The 19,802-nt window shown below is 53.0% G+C and overlaps 1 protein-coding gene across 4 annotated transcripts in view; it reads right to left on the reverse strand.

The window, feature by feature from the left end:
- Nucleotides 1-994: 994 nt before the first annotated feature.
- LOC125110316 (actin-85C) overlaps nt 995-19,802 on the reverse strand; it is a 34,559-nt gene continuing 15,751 nt past the window's right edge. For 3 of the 4 annotated variants that reach the window (XM_047747450.1, XM_047747449.1, XM_047747452.1), the window contains 6 exons: nt 18,212-18,322; nt 14,047-14,131; nt 10,475-10,636; nt 8,458-8,646; nt 6,217-6,398; nt 995-1,310 (listed from right to left, as the gene is read on the reverse strand). In XM_047747450.1, the coding sequence (XP_047603406.1) occupies nt 1,167-1,310; nt 6,217-6,398; nt 8,458-8,646; nt 10,475-10,636; nt 14,047-14,131; nt 18,212-18,322 (873 nt within the window). In that variant the 3' untranslated portion in view covers nt 995-1,166. The remainder of the gene's footprint in view (nt 1,311-6,216; nt 6,399-8,457; nt 8,647-10,474; nt 10,637-14,046; nt 14,132-18,211; nt 18,323-19,802) is intronic. The other variant, XM_047747451.1, reaches the window with a different exon arrangement.

Raw genomic sequence — 19,802 nt, forward strand, 5'->3', positions numbered from 1 at the left:
TTAGACCTCTCTCTTTTAGAGTACAGTTACCAGGTGTAGCAGATAAAACACATACAATGTTTGGAATGCACTTATTCTAAGTGATTTGCTGTATTTCTGAAATTCAGATTTAACTGGCATGCTGGATTTTTCCTGGTAGCCTACTTTAGAGTTTCCCTATTTGCTGTGGTTGTCTCTCACCACGTCTAGAATTTATTCATCACCTTCGATGTTCAGAAATGTCATTAGATGGCATCTGCGTGTGGGGCTTTCCCAGGGCTCTGTCTGCATGGAAACCTTGTCCTCAGCAGGGGAGCTGCTCCTCCACTGTTTGTGGTCCTTCCTCTCCTCTGGTGCTCACCCTCTGCACCCCTACGAGGTGTATGCACAGATTTGAACTCCCCGTCATTGTCTAAATGACCTTCATCAAGTTAATTAGCCTCTCTTAGCTTCAGTTCCTGAATCATGAAATTGACTTTCATAAACCAATCTCACAGCCAGGCGCGTGAGGATTGAAGCCACCAAAGGACGCCAAGCCCCTTGCATCTTGTGTGCCCCAACGGCCACCCTCCCGAACGAGAGTATCTGCCCTGTCCTTCCTGTGTGGGATGGCGCCTCCTGGTCCCTGAGGTGGTTTGGGGCCATGTGACTCATTCTGCCCAATTAACTGAGCAGATGTGCCCCGTGTCCCTGTCCGGCTGGAGCATTTCGTGGCCCATGGAAGGCCCACCAGGGTACTCTTATGCTCATCCACAGTAAATGACAATGTTCCAGACAGTGTCTGCTCTGCCGGCTGGATTCTGGAGTGAGGATGATGCTGGAGAGAGCCCTGCTGGCCGTCAATGGACATGCAGCGTGAGGGGAAAACAGTCTTTGGGTTATGGCACTGAGCCTGGGGGATATTCCTTACTGTCACACACTTAGTTGTGCTGACCGGTCTCCAGGGGATCCACAGAAATCCCCTCCCCTTCACCACCCTGTGTTAGTGGAGTGAGTGCCCCAAGATGTTGCAAGCCTTGCCCAGACAGAGAGTGTCTGTCCTTTATTGACCACTTCTACGGAAGTCTGGTGAGGAAGGGCCCCCTCATGTTCAAGTTGGTTCTGAGGTCTGATCAATTCAACCAAGCTGGGGCTCAGCCTGGGCTTGGCATTGATGGGGCAAGTGATGGGATACACAAAGCCACAAATTAGAAGGTTCTCCTCCTGACGATAGAGGCACCGATGTCCTTGTACTCCTTGCTGGTGACCCACATGTCCTTGAAGGTGGACAGCGAGCACAGGATGGAGCCGCCCAGCCAGGCGCTGTGTATGGAAGAGGGGCAGCTGGACACCTGGAGAGGGCGGAGGACAAAGGGTTGGGGGAGAGCAAAGAGGAGGGGTGAGGGAGGGGGGGAAGGGTTGGGGGAGAGAGGGGAAGAAGCCAGAATCAAAATACTACTCGAAATTTGGGACAAAAAATTGCAGCCCCTAAGCGAGCCTAGTGGGTGGTTCTTTCTTCCCTCCCTGCAAATACAGGTCATTCCAACTTTTGAGGATGCTTGTTGGTCCCCACATGTCGGCCTGTGGTTTAAACTACAGGATAAAAGAGGCAAGAGCAGAGAGGACTCACCCTTGGCTCTTAGACTCACTCCAAATCACATGACACATCTTCAACTTATACAAAGTCTATGTGGAAGGCATACGTGTTTTGCAGAAAAATTAGAAAATACAGAGGAGCACAACAAAACCCACAGGGAATCAAAGAACCTGGAGAGATCCCTGTCGCTTCATACTCAGGCTCAGCGAGGACTGACACCTTTGATTCTGGGAGAGCAGGGCTTCCAAACCAAGCCCAGAGCCCTCTGCACTGGGAGGAGCCACACATCACCACGCCCATCCCCAGGTGGGACCCCTGAGGCTCCAGGCTAAATCCACCTGCTCAAGGACAGACAGGTGCCATCCTCCTGCGTTCACAGACTTTCCTAAAGGCATGTAGACACCCCACGCTGGAACAGCCTTATTCTAAAACAGCAAGGCAAACGCCTGGCTGCAGAGTCAGTGGGGAAAAGGGATTTGGAGCAAGGACTTGGAAAGCCCAGGGTCTGGCTAGAGGTGGGATGATGGAGGACAAGGTATCAGGTTCGGTTACTCTCGCTCTGTCACACCACAGGACCCTGCCTGGCTGGGAAGCCTTTGTTGCTAGTGGTTAGGAAAAGAAATATTGCAGAAATTTTAAAGGAAAAAAACAACAAGGAAGAGTCAGAAGGGGGGAAAAGAGCATGTTCAGTGTCAGGCATTGGGTAGAGGAGAGAGCCAGTCCCCGGCACCCAGAGTCCTCATCTGTCTTGGCTGCTACCAATAGGCTATCACCTGTAAGAGTCACCTACTCCATCTGTGTCTTCTCTGGACACACAAAAGCAAACAAAGCCTGCCCAAAACTGTGGGTGGTTTATGCATTCGGAAGAACGCAACACAACCAACAGGAAAATGGCCAAAGGGTTGAGATAAGCAATAATATGCTTAAAAAGAGAGAGAGAGAAAGAGAGAAGAAAAAGGGGGAACAGCTGGGAAACATTTGCAGAACGAGTCACCTTCAGTAGTCATTACAGAAATAAACAAGAACAATGATTTGCTTTCCATCCATTCAGTTGGGATGAGTCTCTTAAAAACCGTGGCGTCATGCAAAACAGGGGGCAGAGACAGGGAGGACCAGGTGTCCAATTAGGCAGGGAATAAGTCACGAGGTGAGGATGGCCGGGCACAGAGTCAGTACCCCTGGGGTAGGGCTGCATGGTAGCAGGGGCAGCCATGCCTACAGGGATCCCAACGTTGACACAATGTAACAGCAAACACAAAAGACAGACTTTCAGCATCGCTGGGTCAACATGGCGTGTGGGTCAAGTATCCTACCATTTCCAAAAAGGCAAAGTAAATAAATAAATAAAGAGCAGCCCACTGTCCCCATGCCAGGACGAGCAGACAAGGGTGTGTCGCTGTCTGTCTTGTGCCGACCAGCCCAGAGCCTGGCTACTCCGTAGGTTCCAATAGGCTCTTGCTGTGCACACATTTCTGGCTCAGGAAATCCACATCTAGAAGTGGATCCTAAGGGAAAAGCCATTCGAAAGAAATAAGGGGAAATCACGACTGAGGTTTTATCCCAAGCACGTCGTTCATTCGAGCAGGATCCCAGTTGTTGGGAGGTTTGATGACTTTCCAAGTTGGCTTTGTGGGAACCAGCTCTTCTCTGAAGGAGGATGAGCTCCTTTTAGGGACAGAGTTTTTCTCTCCTTCAGAGGGAGGGTTTCACGTGCTCTACCTCCCGTCCCTTCCAGGGAGAGTGCAGACGGGGGGAACGAGGCTGTGGCAGAGCTGAGTCTCATCCCAGTTAAGGGGACCAGGTGCACCTTCCAGCCTCATGCAGAGAGGTTTGGGGGGTACTGGGAGGGGTTCCTGAGGACTCAGAAGAGGGGTGGATGGAAGAGCTTGGTCCACAGCTCAGCCCAGCTGTGGGCGAGGTGGGGCAGTCAGATTCCCACAGCAGAAGGGGTCAGGTTGCTTTGCACAAAGGCAGGATGTGACACTCCCTTTCCTTCTGTTCTGGGCTAAGCCGTACTTTACGTTTGCATTTAGTGAAGGCTCACTGTGGGCAACAGCCCCGAGTGCTCTCGAGAGCCAAGAGAAGGGCAGTGAACAGCACGCGAAGGGTGCAGGGAGGCCGAGGGGTGAACGGTTGAGATGTCGCCTGCAAAGGAGTAAGGGGGCTGCGGGCTTCGGGGGTGACGAGGCAGGTCTGCGGTAGGTTGCCAAGATCATGGACGTCTTTGCAACCTACGCTCAGGTGAGGCACACCGAAGACTCAGGAACTACTGGTGGGGCACACTGCTCTAACAGCAGCACGTGCGGCAGCGAGCATTTCGGGAGAGGGGCTGCAGGTGTGGAGGAAGGAGGGTGGGTCGTGGTTTCCCCTGTGTTGTCTGCATCCTACGCTATCCACACAAAGGCGGCTGAGACCGTGCAAGGAAGACACCTTGCTCCTGTCCACTTGTTCCAGCTGGAGAGTCTGCTTTCCTCGGGGTTCTGGATTCTTGTCTGTCATTCCAGTGACTGCCTGCCCCAGGGGGAAGGCGGGACAGACACCACCCAGAGCCAGGATGGCTGCTCCGGGCTTGCTCTCACGGTGCGTCCTGGTCCACCAAGTCAGGCTGGGGCAGAGGAGGGAGGAAGGAAGGGGATGCCAGAGGGCGGGTGGGGCTCTGGGCAGGTAGCAGAAGATACGCTGAGGGCTGAGCCAGAAAGTTCTCCTAGAGAGGGCCCTGCCTGTGAGCAGATCTGAAATCCTGGCTGGCAGGGATGGGAAGCTCAGGGAATGGAATTCAGTCCGTCCACACTTCCTGCCTCTGGACCCTGGGGGGAGGGTGTTGCAGAGTGACTTGTGGAGTCTGGGGAAATGGTGTCGACGGGTCTGGAGGGACAGAAGTTCCGACACAGCGGCTCAGCCCCTGCCCCCCGGGTTGCTGCGTGTCTGTACCTCCCCTTCCCAGGGAGGATGCAAAGAGGGGCCATGAGCACGGGCCACAGGGCACGAGGGGGCTGGCGTCTCCCTGCCAGGGGCTCCCACGAGCCCGCCGCAGAAGCACCCACGAAGGGCATGCATGTGGCTGGTCCCGGAGCCTGAGGCCCAGCTCTGAGATGAGCCACTGTGTGCAGCAGAGGCTGTGAGGCCAAAGTGAGCAAAGAGCAAAGCTGGAGGACAGCTGGGGGGAGGGCAGCCCTTGGCCCAGGGTTGCTGACGGGAGAGAGGCCATTATTGAACCCACAGTGCATGGGGAACTTGGTCCCTCCAGCCCCGGCCAGCCAGGCTGGGCTTGTGCCGGAGCTGATTCGGTCCAGTTGTGGGGACAGACGGGAAGGTACGCTCTTCACTGTGCGAACAGGGCCAGAAATTCTAAACCTGGGACCCAGACTTTGCTTACATGTTCTCTGCCACGACCATGGGCTACTTTCCTAAAGAGAAAAAAAAAAGCAGTTTTGGAAAATGGGATTGGGAAGAAATCAGTCTGAAAATCCTGCACGCTGTGGAATTCCACGCCCACGACAGTCCGGAGAAAGCACGGCAAGGGGACAGCGAGGGACTGGTGGATCCCAGCGCTGGGCTGGGGTGAACGCGTAGACATGGTCCTGGTCTCAGGGCACGGAGGGACTCTGGGTCATAGTGTCACCGTGGACACCTGCCATCACACATCCCTCACACCTGCGGGGCGTATGAGCCCCAGAGGAGCCTTCCACCGGCTGTGAACCCCAGCTGGCCATGACGCATGGATGTCGGCTCACCGGCTGTGACAAACTCACTCGGGTGAGACGTGTGTAGCCGCGGAGACTGTGCGTGCCACGGGCGGGGGTGGGAGGCTATATAGGAACTCCTTCTACTCCATTTACCTGGAAACCTAACACTTCCCTAAAAAATACAGGCTGTTAATTTAAAACGAAACACATAGATAACAATTTCACACGGGAGGGCAGGGCGGGAAGCCCGTGCAGGGGCAGAGCCAGGCGGGGTCCCTGCTTTCCTCCCGCAGGTGACCAGCTTTAAGGCAAGACTCTGGGCCTTTTGCGCCCGCCCTGACAGCTGGCCTGTGTCTGCACCGTCACCTCCCCTCTCCTCCCCCTCGGCCACCTGAGCTGGTCTTCCCGGTCTACGTCCCTCCCTGGGGTCTCCCTGGCCTTAGAGCCCCACACTGGAACATAGGCCCACCTTGCACCTGCAGCTGCCAGCCCGCGCCCCGCCCCCACGGTCAGCCCGGAAGCCGCCCAGCCACCCTCACGCAGCATCTCAGATCTCAGCCCCCCACCCCCTCTGGACCCCTCCTTCTGGAAGCAGAGCCCTGGGCCGCCCCAGGGGTGGCTCCCTCGTCCCGACAGAGCTGGCTCAGATATCCCCGCGTCTTCCCTGCGCCTTCAAGCATCTTCCCGGGGAGACCCACTCTGACCCCTCGCCCCTCCTCCCCTCGCTGCCCCCCACCCCGTGGCTGACAGCCTCTCCTATCACACTTATTTCCCAGCGTGTTGACTGGTCCTGCTTACGGCTCCCTCCCCCGACTGGAATGGAAGCCACAGATTCTCCTGACTTCGGTTCACTGATCCCTCCCTAAGCCCCCGCCCGCATGCCAGGCACACCAGGAACCCTGGGATTCTAGAAATATCTGTGGCCTGAACCCAGGAAGTCCCTGAAGGGAGGGTCGGTGGGGAGGGGCACCGTACCTTCACGCTGATGGTGGGGGACACCAGGGTGGCTATTTCCCTCTGCAGCCGGAAGCGCAGGCCGGGACAGCAGCCGGTGCCGCCAGACAGAACCATGTGGCCGAAGAGAATCTTCCAGAGGGCAGGGCTGCAGGAGCTGGCACTCCGGAAGGCCTTCACGTGGATGCCCAGGCTGTTTCTCCCTGTAGTGACGGGGGGTGGGGAGGCAGAGGCCTGGGGACCGGGCGCCCAGCCCGCAGCACCCTGGGGCTCGTTCCTCCGTGGCTCCAGGAAGGGGCAGACTGAGCTGTGGGGTGTGGGGGGGCGGACACCAGCACCGTGACCCCAGGGCCCTTACGGATTTCAACAACATGGCACAACCCTGGGCCTCAACAGCCAACAGCTAAGTAACTAAGTATCAGTTCTCCGCTGTCCTCAGACTTGATGTGTATCCGAATGTGACTGACGTTTATTACTTTTAATGCTATGCTATCGATTGCTTTAGGAATGGATGTCCTTGCTCAGGTGGCCTGAAGAATTATACTGATTCCTCCTTTTTTTTAAAAAAAATATTAACTTTTTATTGAGGTATAATTGGCACCAATATTGTATTAGTTTCAGGCGTACAATGCAAGGACCTGATGTTTGTGTCTGTTGCGGAATGATGGCCACAATGTGTCGATTTAACACCCTTTCCAGACTCATTATTAGTCCATATGCGTAAACACAGCTCTGATGGCGGCAGTCCTTAGAGACAGGGGCAGGGTGCCTCGATTTCCTTGTGTGGGATAGCGCCTACCTACTGTGCAGCTTCGGGGTGAAGTCTGCAACGGTGGGTCTTCTGGAATCATCCGGGACGTGGCAGGTCCAGCGAGCACGAGCTCAGGCTGCAAACACTCCACTCTTGTCAAGGTGTCAGCTGTGTCCCTGCTCACTGAGGTCGACCCAGACTTGGCGGGGTGGGGGGGATGTGAATTCACACCGTGGGGGAGGGACTGCCTTCAGTGTCGGTTGCATGGGTCCACTTAATGTTTTGGGGGCACGTGCCATGTTTGAAGCCTCTGTCCCCTGCATAGTCCAACGGGAAAAGCAGGGGTGCTTTTCACCTGCTCACCCACACTAGGTGTAAAAGTCATGTCCTTACAAGGCACGCATCCCAGGGAAGTGGCTTGGTCCTTTTATTCCCCCCGTCTCTTATAAATGTCAGCAATTATTAAAAAAATTGATTCCAAGAAATATTTGGTTTTCTGTGACAACCTGGAAATCTTCCCAGTCAATGGGGATTTTATAATCCATCACTTTCTTCCCGTCCTGTCCTGCCTGCCGGGGAGCTTAGCCAACTCAGTTCTCGTTTAAGACGTCCAGATCAGTGTGGCTGCTTCCCCAGTCTGGCCGTTGTAAACAAGGCTGCAGAGAAGGGGAAGCGCGCATACACAAAGGACTACGACTCAGACATAAAAAGGAGAGAAATCTTGCTATTGGCAGCAACACGGATGCAGCTAGAAGGTATAAGACGAAGTGAAATAAATCAGAGACACATATCCTGTGATTTCACATGAATGAGCAATTTAAGAAACAAAACAGATGAACAAAGGAAGGAAAAAAAAAACAGAGAGACAAACCAAGAAACAGACCCTTAACTGCAGAGAACTCGCTGATGGTCCGCAGAGGGGAGGTGAGCGGGGGATGGGGAAGCGGGAGATGGGGACGAAGGGGTGCTCCTGTCGTCACGAGCACCAGGGGATGTCTAGCATCACCGAGTCAGCGCATTGTACGCCTAAAACTAACACAACACGGCATGTTCACTATACCAGAATTTAAAAAAAATCCCTCCATCAGCCAAACGTTTGAAGTTCCTTCCAGATCTATGGTTTCAGCTCTCCTGATCTGTCTCCATTTGTATATTTCAAATTATTTTGTGAGCAGGAGGAGTATGACTAACATGTAACAGAAGACATGTGCAGTCCCGCGTAGGACCCGGGACACCTGACAACTATTCGGTGTTCTGCACTGGGTTTCCTCGTCTTAAACAGAAGGTGTCAGATGTGGGGGAACGGACGCCTCCAGCCCACGAACAGGGGCCGCCGAAGTCACAGGCACACACACACACTTAGTAAGTGATCGCGGAGGTCCCAGGACTTCTGAGAGAGGCTCCAACTTGTACTCGGAGCAATGGTCCCTCCTGGCTGCTGGGCTCCATCCCCCTTCCGGTGGCCCCGCAGTCCACGTCTGGGCTCACCCGGGTCCCTTCCTTCCACTCACCCATGAGGTCTGCCTGGAAAAGCCCTTCGGGGCAGAGGAACTTCTCCGACCCCAGGGTGATCTCCTGGCCGTCGGGCAACTGAAACTTCCGTGCGTAGGAAGGAGAGCTGGCTTTCACTTTTTCCTTCTTGAAGTCCGAAGCCACGTAGCAGCATTTTTCTTTTATGTCCCGGATGTACTCCCAGTCACCTATGGGGGAGAGGCGAAGCGGGGGCAGGAAAGGGCGTGACCGAGATGGTTCGCAGGAGCATTCTGTCCCCCCGGGAGCATCTTCCTGGAAGATGGGTGGGGACGCGGCACCAGGATCACAGAACCCATTCCTGCGTCCATCTCAGATCCGAGCCCCTCTTGGTCTGTACCGTGTGGTCTGTACCTGGGGCCCAGGCTTGTGAACGAGAGTGGTGGATCAGAGGGTCCTAAAGTGTGACACCAGCATTTGGGAAACGTCAGCATCGTACGTTGATTTCTACTGTGTACGGTGTGTGTTTTTAGGGGGTTGGAAAATCAAACCCAGTCTTGGTATCTGTTGAAGTACCGGCTGCTGTGGGTGTGCCCGTGTCCACCTGCTGTGAAGGTTGGCTGCAAACAGCTCCCAGCCGCCCCCTCCTGTGGACAACCGCCCAAGCCGGCCAGGCCCCCTGACTCGGAAACATCTGGAAGGTCACACCCTCCCACCTTCTGGGTGGCTGACCACGGGTTTTAGAGCCTGCTATGTCTTTTGGTATTATGTATGGTTTTCTATTTTGCCTACTGCTGCTTTTGAATTTGGATCGGAGCTTCCAGCGCCTGCCTGCCTAGAAATCCCCCCGATTCTTCAGCTCACTGACATCCGACTTTGGCCCCCACCCCCTCCCCCTAAACCGCTCTGTCTGCGTGTGTCCTGCCTTCCTTCTTCCAGAATCCTGCCGCTCTCCTCAGTTCTTCCTCGGCCTCTTTCCCTCCAGAAGCTGGTATTGCTGGCCACTCCCTTCTCTCTCCCTTCTCTCTCCCTGGCTTCTGGGACCTTGCACTCTCCTGGCAGTTCCCTCCTCCTCACCTACTTTGGGCTTTGGTGAGACGAACCTAGGTTGAAATCCTGCCTCTGCCATTTACCAAGCTTGGCTTTATGCAAGTTCGCTCTCTTGTTAGCCTTCCTTTTCCTCATCTCTAAGATTGGGATTAATCTCCACTCCCAGGATTGCCATGCAGATGGGGTGAGACAATGCACATAAGACCCTGGTGAGTGTGAGCTTGTCCACAAAGTGCCTTTGTCCTGGCTGATCCTTCTCACTTCCCCTTGCTTTCCTCTAATCACTGCTGTTCTGAAGCGTTCCACACTTTGTGTGGCTTTGGACACAGACCTCTGGCCTGGGAAGACCAGGAAGTATAATGCAGGACTGCAGGCTTGTGGGGAATGGGTGTCACGCAAGTTATACATCTGGGTGCCTAGCACAGGAAGTGGGTGAAAAGTGGAACAGACGCATCCTCATCTGGAGTCCTTGGGTTCATATCCCAGGTGATACACCCGCTAGTCATGTGATGTTGAAGTCACCTACTTCTTCTAAGCCTCTTCCTCTTGCAGTGGAGATAACTAATCCCCCTCCTGGTGTCAGAGCATGAAGCAATGACAGGAAGTATGTGAAGTGTTTGCTCAGCCAAGTGTTTTGCACAAAGTAAGTACTGTGTAAAGCTTAACCAGTCATCATCATCATTAGGTCACCATCAACATCATCGTCACCCTCATCACCACCATCACCACCATCACCACCATCACTACCACTACCATCACCACCACCATTATCACCACCATCCTCACCCTCATGACCACCAATATCACCAGCATCACCATCACCACCATCATCATCATCACCATCACCACCATCACCATCACAATCACTAAATGGAGTTGTTTGTAAAACTTGAACCATGTTTAAGTAGCTTTAGCTTTGCAAGTTGAGGGCTACAGGTTAAGTAAGCCAAGCGGGTAATATTATACCCCAGGGACCGGTTCACCTGGCCAAGAAGAGCAATGTCCTACCTCTGCTCACCAGCGAGTGCCCACTGTCTGTCAATAGTTGCAGGAGGTACAATGTTAGGTCTTGGCCCGCTATGTCCATCTGGATGGTCGACTGATGCAGAGGACAGCCATCAATGATAGGCACAAAGTATGTCATTCCTTCTCCAGATTCAATAGTTGTTCCTAGACAAGAGAACACACCAGCATCATAATGCAGGGTTCATGACATCCCTTGTCGATTGTCAAGCCTGCAGGAAGAGAGGGTAAAGGGGAAATCATTGGAGGGAAAGCAAAGGGCCTAGGGAGAAAACTTTCTTCCGTAAGGCAGTGTGCAAGGATAAAGCTTATCCAGATCAGACCAGGGACCAACTGTTTTGGACAGAAAACCTGCAAATATCCTTGTTAAACTAGATATATAGACATCAGCAGCAGTTGCCAAAGGGTAAAAGAGGAAGAAGAATGTTCTGCTCTTAACAGCTTCTTCCCTAAAAAACTGGGTATCGATGCAGGTGCTGGGACTCTCTGGGTGGCACTTGGGTGTCAGAAGAGGCTGGATGCAGTGGGAGAGGCGTATGTTTCAGTCAGCAAAGTAAACTACATCTCTCTGTGCTAGTCCAAAAGTGATGTGGTCATGGAAACTCAGGCTTCACTTTGTGTGAAATGGTGATTCATGGCGCCACCCAGAGGTCTGGCGGGTTGACCTCTTTCACGCGCTGGATCTGGTAACCAAGGATTTCACATTTAAAATGAAGCAAAAATGAGTCAAGAAGACCTCTCATCTAGCTAAGGTAGGGAACAAAGAGTGGGTCCCCCCATACACACCTAAAACAGAAATACAGGAAACAATAGTTTTCAAGATACTGGGCACCAAACAACAAAGGATGGTCTTGACGGTCCCTGAGAGACAGCACATCACAAGGAGAGAACATGGCAGACCCAGATCCCTCTTAAACACAGACATAAAACTCCTAAAAAATTTTAGCAAATATACTCAAAGGATAACATGTCATGACCAAATTGGTTTTATCTCAGGACCACAAGGTTGTTTTAATATTCAAAAATCAATTAATGTAATTCACCATGTAAAGAAATAAAAGGGAAAATTCCACATGATCTTATCAGCAGAGGCAGAAAAAAATCATTTGACAAAATCCAACGTCCATTCATGATTTAAAAAGAAAAACACTCTCATCAAACTAGGAACACAGGGTGACTTCCTCAAACTGAAAAACCTACAGCTAACAATGCTCTCAGTCTTTCAGTGAGAATGAATGATTTCCCTCTGAGGTCAGGAACAAGACAAGGATGTCTGCTCCCACCACTTTGGAAGTGGAGATTCTCCCCAGAGCAACAAGGCAAGAAAACACACACACACACACACACACACAATAAAAGGCACCCAGTTTGGAAGTAAAGAAGTAAAATTACAGACGGCATGGTTGCCTAAGCAGAAAATCCTACCAGCACTAATAAATGAATTTAGTCAGGGTGCCAGGATACAGTATCAGTATACAAAAGCCGATTGTACTTCTATATACTTGGCTGAACAATTAGAAATTGAAATAAAGTTACCATTTATAATAGAATCGAATTTATGAAATACTTAGAACAAATCTGATGAATGATTTCTACAACTTTTACACTGTGACTGCAAATTACTGCCAAGAGAAATTAAGAACACTTAAGAGATATATCATATTTATTACTCAGGAGACACAATGTTGTTAAGATGTCAGTTTCCCCCAGGCTGATCTCTAAATTCAACGAAATTCTGATCAAAACCCAAAGACACTTCTTTGGTAGAAATTGACAAAATGATTCTGAAATTTATATTCAGGAACCTGGAATGGCCAAAATGTTATTTAAAAAAAAGAGAGAGAGAGAGAGACAAAAGGTATAGCACTATTATCTTATTTTAAGACTTATTAAGCTCCAGTAATCAAGACAATGTGGTATCAACCAACAGGTAGACAAATTGATCAATGGGACAGAACAGAGTATAAAACTAGACCCACATGTATATGGACAACGGATTTTCCCAAAAATGCATGGAGATAATTCAGCGAAGAATGCAGGGTCTTTTCAACAAATAGTGTGGGAACAACTGGAATCTATGTGCACCAGAAAAACACTCGATTTGTACCATATTCCATATACACATCTGTATTCCACACTGAGAGAAATCATAGCAGAAAAGTTTTGGGTTCAGCGTGTGTTTCTTAGATATTATACCAAAAGCATAATCCACACACATACAGAAAAAGGGGTAAATCAGACTTCAGTGACATTAGAAACTTCTGCTCTTCAAATCACGTGCTCAAGAAAACAAAAAGCCAAGCCAGAGACCGGGGACAAGTCTTTGTAAAACATATACCTGGCGAGACTTGTACTGGGATTACACAAAGAATTCTCAAAACTCAAAGATGAACAGAACAGCTCAGGGGCCTCTGGGTCGTTCAGCGAGTTGAGCATCCAACTCTTGATTTCAGCTCAGGTCAGGATGTGGGGGTCCTGGGACTGAGCATCGGGCCCTGCACTCAGCACGGAGTCTGCTTGTCCCCTCCCCTGCCCACTTGTGCTCATTCTCTTTCTCTCAAATAAATAAGTAAATAAAATCCTAAAAAAAAAAGAGATGAAGAGCTCAGTGAAAATTTGGCAAAACATTTGAACAGACACTTCACCAAGGGAGACATGGGGGTGGCCAATTAGCACCCAAAGGCATGCTCCCTGCCCCTGCTTGTCAGGGACCTACAGGTCAAAACCCCAGCGAGATGCCCTGTGCACCTGCGAGAAGGGCTACCACGAAGACTGGCCACGCCATGCTCACGAGGCTGGCGGAACGCAAGCCGAGTGTGCAGTCATGCTGGGAGCTAGCTTGGCAGATTTTTTAAAAAGTTAAAATACTCCTACATTCTGACCCAATCATTTGGCTTCTAGGTATTTTTACCCCAGTGAAATGAAAGTGTATGTCCATGCAAAGACTTGTAGGCAAATATCCACAGCAGCGCTATTTATAATAACTCCCAACTGGAAAGAACCCAAATGTCCATCCGTAGGTAAATGAATCTGCAAAGTACAGGGCATTCACACAATGGTATATGCTTGGCGATACAAAAAAATGCACTATCGATATAAACAGCAGCACGAATGAATCTTCAAATAATTATTTCAAGCGGGGGGAAAAGCCATAGACAAAAGAGAGCATACCCCACAGCGTTTATACAAAATTCCAGAGAATGCAAAGTCGTGTGAGGACAGATTGGAGCAGGGCAGCGCGGGGAGTGGGGGGAAACGTTTAGGAGCATCAAATACTTTTGTTATCTTGACTGTGCTGACAGCAGCATGAGTGTGTCCACACGTCGAAAGTTCTCACATTGCGTGCCTTAGTCACTCTGACTTTGTTGCACACCGATGACACCTCGATAAAGCTGTTCGGGAACACCTCAAGATGACTGGAAGCAAATGGCTTATCCAGGAGAGAGGGAGGGCCGTTGGGAGGAGGGCCACGCAGGGTGCGTCTTGTGGACCCTTCTCTTTATTTATTATTGGCAGGGAGGAAGGGGACAGGTGTGGGCTTCAAGAGGGCCACTCACCAGAGGTCTGGCCGGAGGCGTAGAGAGAAAGGACTCCTTGGTTGGCTAAGTGCAGGGCGGGCACGTTGAAGGTCTCAAACAGGATCTGCGGAGAAGGAATGGGAAGCAGTGGCAGTCAGGCCAGTGTACGGAAGAGCTGGTGGGTCTTCCCCTAGTTCTAGGGCACACGGAGCCCATCTGCAGGGGCACACGGCTCGCCCAGAGAGCCAGACACGGAGTCAGGGCGCAGGCCAGCCTTCATCCCAGCTCTGCCTCAGGAGCTCTGTGGTGCTGTTTCCCAGTCTGTAATGTGGGCTTGCATCCTTCCCATGGACCCTACGGGGCAGACCTAACAGACTGTCACGGGACTGAGGGGCTTGCATCATCTTCTGGGCCACCATGTTATCGTGATGTGGACGATGCTGAACTCCCAGTGCCTCTGTGGACTCCGCATTGCCCCCTCCACGCTTTTGTTCTTTCTGCTCTTAGAGGATAGGCAGACGTTACACAAATCCCACCACTTAGACATGGGATGATTTACTTGTTTTATGATACAAACCGCAAACTATCAGTTACTGTGTGTTACCTGCGCACCAGACGCTTAGTCCACACACGGCTTGGTCAAGAACGCTGTCCTAGGGCTGCCTGGGTGGCTCAGTGGGTTAAGCCTCTGCCTTTAGCTCAGGTCATGATCTCAGGGTCCTGGGATCGAGTCCCACATCAGGCTCTCTGCTAGGCAGGAAGCCTGCTTCCTCCTCTCTCTCTCTCTCTCTCTCTACTTGTGATCTTTCTCTGTCAAATAAATAAAATCTTTAAAAAAAAAAAAAAAGAACGCTGTCCTAGGTACTGACTGCACACAGTGCAGAGGGCGCGGGCGGGGAGACATATCCTTGCTTCGGCTGCCCAAGGCATCCCCCTGATGTATGGACATTGTCCATACACATGGGAGACCAGTGGACAAGAATGTTAGGGAGGAGGTGGCAGGGGTGGTAGGCAGGCCACTGCCTCCATGAAGTTGGCTGATGAGGGAATGATTCTCCCGCAAGATGAGGACACTGGGGTCTAGAAGACTTCAAAGTTCTTCTTCTTCTTCTTCTTTTTTTTTTTTTTTTGATTTGACTTATTTATTTGACACAGAGAGAGAGAGAGAGATCACAAGCAGGCAGATAGAGAGGACAAAGCAGGCTCCCCGCTGAGCAGAGAGCCCGATGCGGGGCTCGATCCCAGGACCCTGAGATCATGACCTAAGGCAAAGGCAGAGGCTTAACCCCCTGAGCCACCCAGGCGCCCCTCAAGGTTCTTTTGATGGGGGACCAACACACAGTCCCTCGGACAACTGAACACAAACTATGTCAGGTACAGCTCCAAGCCTGTCAGGCGGGGCCACCAAAGGGTTGCCTGTCCGGACGGGGTGTCAGCCAGCTGGAGCTGTCAGGGCAATCTGATGGGACGGCCAGCAGGGTGCTTAGCTGGGTTTGGAGGGATCCCTGTGGATTGGCTCTTGGGCCTGGGGACTGTCCCTCATTATTCGGTACCCAGTTCTGGGGCAAGTAGGGCAGGTCTACCATGGCCCTGGAGGGGGACAGGACCAGCAGGGAAGGGGTTGGGGTGTGGGATGCTGAAGAAGTGAACCAGCTGCCCTCTAGCAAAGACCCCGAAACCCAGGAAAGACAGCATTTTAGACAATATCGCACGGATATTTAGACAGTATCACCCTGTGTGTGCGACTCACTGCTGGGGTCACTGAGCTTGTGTCTGGGGGTAGCCGTCTGTGCGGGCTTGGGGATTTACCCAAGAGAAGCAAAAACACGTGTTCATGCAGAGACTGATTCCTGCCTATTCACACCGGAATGAGGCCGGAGGTCACAGAGCTTGGGAGGGTCTTCGGGGATCCTGTGGTCAGACTGAATGCTCAAGGGGCACGGAGCACGGAGCACGGTGACACACACTCCAGGGCATCGACTCATCTCTCCTCCGTGACTGTTCTCATCCTTCTGATAAGGAAATTAAGACACCACGGGGAGGATTCCGCCCAAGGTCACACAGGCTGGGAGAGCTGCGGCCAGAATCTGGCTCCTCCCTGCACCCTGGGCTGCTCCCCTCACCTGCTTCTCTGCATCCTGCTAATGCAGATTTACTCCCGGAGAAGCCCGCCCTGCCCTTCTCAGTCTGTTGCAGCTTCCGGGACGCTGCCTTCCATCGTCGTGCAAAAGTCCCACATTTCTAGATCTTTCTTTGTCCTGGGCTGTAGTCAGAGGCTCCCCTGCCCTGGGCGACCCACAGGGTTCCACCCACGGGGACCGCAGAAGGAGGTCTGAGGGAGTCAGGAGAGGGGATGTCCCTGCTCCCTCCCTGTGGCTCCTCCAAGGCTACAGCTCCCGGCAGAGGCCCTCTCGGGGCTCCGAACCAGTCGTGGCTCTGCCAGGTTTAGGGGACAATGGCTCCTCATTACTGGCCCAGAACTCTGCACAAGCTCCCGTCGCTGTGTTAAAACTTCTGCTCACCTTTGTATGTAATCTCTTCGATAAAGTCTCCCCAGAACGGCCCCATGTGAGGGTCCCTCTGCTTTCCTGCTGGGATCTTGATGTAATTAGGGGGTGAATTCAGAGAGATTGGGGGCGGAAAGGCAGGCAGGCGGTGGGCCCAGGAGAGGTGGGGAAGGGCCAGAGACAGGCTGGGTGGCCCATGCAGTATTTTGTGTGAGGATTAATTTCATGTGTCAATTTGACTGGGGCATGGGGATCCCAGACATGTGGTCAGTCGTCATTTTGAGGGCGTCTATGAGAGTGTTTGGGGGTAATATTAACATTTAGATGGACAGATTGCGTAACACGAGTTACTCTTCCCAGGGTGGGTGGGCCTCATCCAATCAGTTGAAGATCAGATTAGACCAGAAGGCTCCAGCCTACTGACTCACTGTGGACATCCTGGGGCTTGTCAGTCTCCATAACCACACGAACCAATCCCTTAGACCACGTCTCTTTCTATGTCTGTGTGTGTGTGCGCACGCGCACGTGTGTGTGTCTGCGTGTGTGTGTGTGTGTGTCCCACCATTCTGATTCTCTGGAGAAACCTAAGACAGTTCAGGATTCGCACATCCCCTCCTGCAGGGGACAACCCTGCTTCCTCTTGTTCCCCCAGCTCACTGGGTCACTGATGGGCACATGGGTCTCTCAGACCGGATTCCTGCCGTTTCAAGGCCGTGGGCTTTGTGCCCCTGTCCATGTGGAGCCCAGCGGTGGCCCACTTCTGTGATCTCCCCATCCACGTGCAGAGGAAGATTCCTTGGCCCCTTCTGGGCTTTGTTTTAAATGAGGCACAGCTCACACCTGCGCTCCGACTGCTGGTGCTCTGTTTCTGGGCCACGGAGCACGCCTCCTCCACGTGAGGTGGGAGCGTGGGCCCTGGCCTGCCCTTTGGGTTGCTGCTCACTGCAGGAGATGCCACTGGGCTCTACGGGCTCTGGACCAGGTGGTGGAAACTTGCTGTTTGCTTAATTAGTTCACGGATGTCCTCATTAGTTGTAACTGGAACCTGGACAGCCAGCAGCAGCCCCTGCAGCCCCCTCCCCACCTGGACCCCCCTCCAGCCCTAAGGAAGACTCTGCAGCCTATGGGGGGGACACCCTCCTTTTCCCACCTGTCTGTCCTTAACGACCTCTGAGAACCAGTTCAATCCAGTTCAACCTGGTCAATCCATCCACGCTTACCACCAACCCCTTCCTGGAGATCAGGCCCCGGGGAAGATGGGAGCTCTTGAGTCAGGGTTGGACCTCCAAGCAGGCCCCTGCCACAGGGCAGGACCCAGGGTGAGGCTGCGAGGTCAGGCCTTGAGGTCAGATGCAGTGGGTCCCCCAGACTTCTGCCCTACGGCCTCAGCCCTAACACTGTTGCTCCTAGACACGCCCGTGCCTCCATCTGTGCAGCGGGACTTGAACTGCCCTGCCACAGCCCAGCTGTCGGGTCTAACTGAACAAGTCACATTAAACTCCTAGCCCACGGCTGCCCCTTGGTGCACTCTCCCATGATGGCCGTCATGCTCACCGCTAAAGTCAAAGGGGGCAGATCTATCCCCTGTCTGCCTCTTGCTCAGCAGAGAGGTGACGCCCCGAGGGCATCCTGAGGCTCAGGAGGGGGCCGGAGCCGCTGCCCTCCCCGGCCCTGCCGCCCAGCACCCAGCCCCTTGCCTGTGACATCTTCTCCTTGCTGGACATCGGGTTTGAGGGTGGCTCAGTCACCATCAGAGGATGCTGCTCGGGGGCGACGCAGAGCACCTGGTAGAAGGAGTGATGCCAGATCTGCAGCGAGAGAAGGCAACACGGCGTCTTGGTGAGCCCCGGCCCACCTCCTGCAAGGGGGCAGATCCTGTCTACACCACAAGTGGCTTCTGCACTAGCAGATATAACTGTGGGGTTCGCTGTGGGGTTCACGGCAGGAAAGACAGCACGGCTGTGGGCGGGACACAGATCCTCCGCTGTGTACCATCCTTGAGCGGGGAGGGGAGCAAACAGTGATGCTCGGACACGAGCCCCAAGAGAGGGCAGCATGGACCGTGGCACCAGGTGTGTGCCAGACAAGCGACTTGACTTTACGAGTTGTTTCCTCATCTTTAAAATGGAAAATGTTCCCTTCCTCCTAGAGGATCATGAGGACATCAATGATCACCAAACAGGACATTTGTAGACAGCGTAGGACATTTGTTTCCTGTGGTTGCCATGACAAGTACCACAGGCCAAGCAGCTTAAACTATAGGAATTATTGTCTTCCAGCCCCGGAGGCGGGAAGTCAGCCAGGCCAGGTCCTCCGAGGCCTCTGTCCTTGTGTGTGGACAGCTGTCCTCTCCCTGCGTCCTCATGGGGTTGTCCTTCTGAGGGCATCTGTGTCCTAATGTCCTTTTCTTAGAAGGACCCCAGTCAGATCATATAAGGTCCCATCCTAGTGACCTCATTTTACTTTAATTGCATCTTTTAAGACCCCATCTCCAAATACGGTCACATTCTGAGGTGCTGGGGGTCAGGGCTCCAACGGAGGAAACTGGGGGACACGGTTCAGGCCATAGCACCCAGCAGAGTGCTTGACGCACAGTAGGTGTTCAAGAAGCAACAATTAGTTACTCTGGACGAAGGTCCTGCCTGCCTCTGGGGAGGGAGGCTCCATGAAGAATTGAAAACAGAAGTAAGGGACACCCTCCCTGGGGGAAGTTCCGAGCGGGGAGCGTCTCAGGAAAGGGGGGCCTGGGGCCGGGCCACGGAAGCACAAACAAGATGGTGCCTGGCAAACAGCAAAAGCCAGAGGCGTGGGCTCCTGGCTGGACGTCCAGCTGCTGACGGACGAGAGCAGGGATGTGGCAGGATCAGATGGAGGAGGGGCACTCAGCACGCTGTGTGGGGGTGGACTGAGGGGTGAGGCAGGAGGAGGGCCCCGTGGGGAGGATTGTTGCAATGATCCTGGTATTCGGGCAAGAGCTGAACCAGGGGCCGGTACCAGCCGAAGACGCGCTGGAAGTCCGTTCTACAGGGCTCGGTGATGGGACAGGGTGGGGAAGGGAGGGTGGAAGCCACAGCTCAGGTGGCCGGGGTCCCACGAGCTGGTGGGCTACACACTCCAGACCTGTCTGCACTGCTTCAGTTTCTGCATCCCCTGCCACACGCTCCTGGAGGGCTGCAGCCACGCCCACAGCCACCACCTCAGCTGCGCAGATAGGAAGAGCGTCTGGGAGGGACCCTCCCACAACCACCCTCCAAGACGGCCCCCAGGGACACACGCCTCCCAGCATCC

This window comes from Lutra lutra, chromosome 10 (assembly GCF_902655055.1).
Source record: "Lutra lutra chromosome 10, mLutLut1.2, whole genome shotgun sequence".
NCBI lineage: Eukaryota > Metazoa > Chordata > Mammalia > Carnivora > Mustelidae > Lutra > Lutra lutra.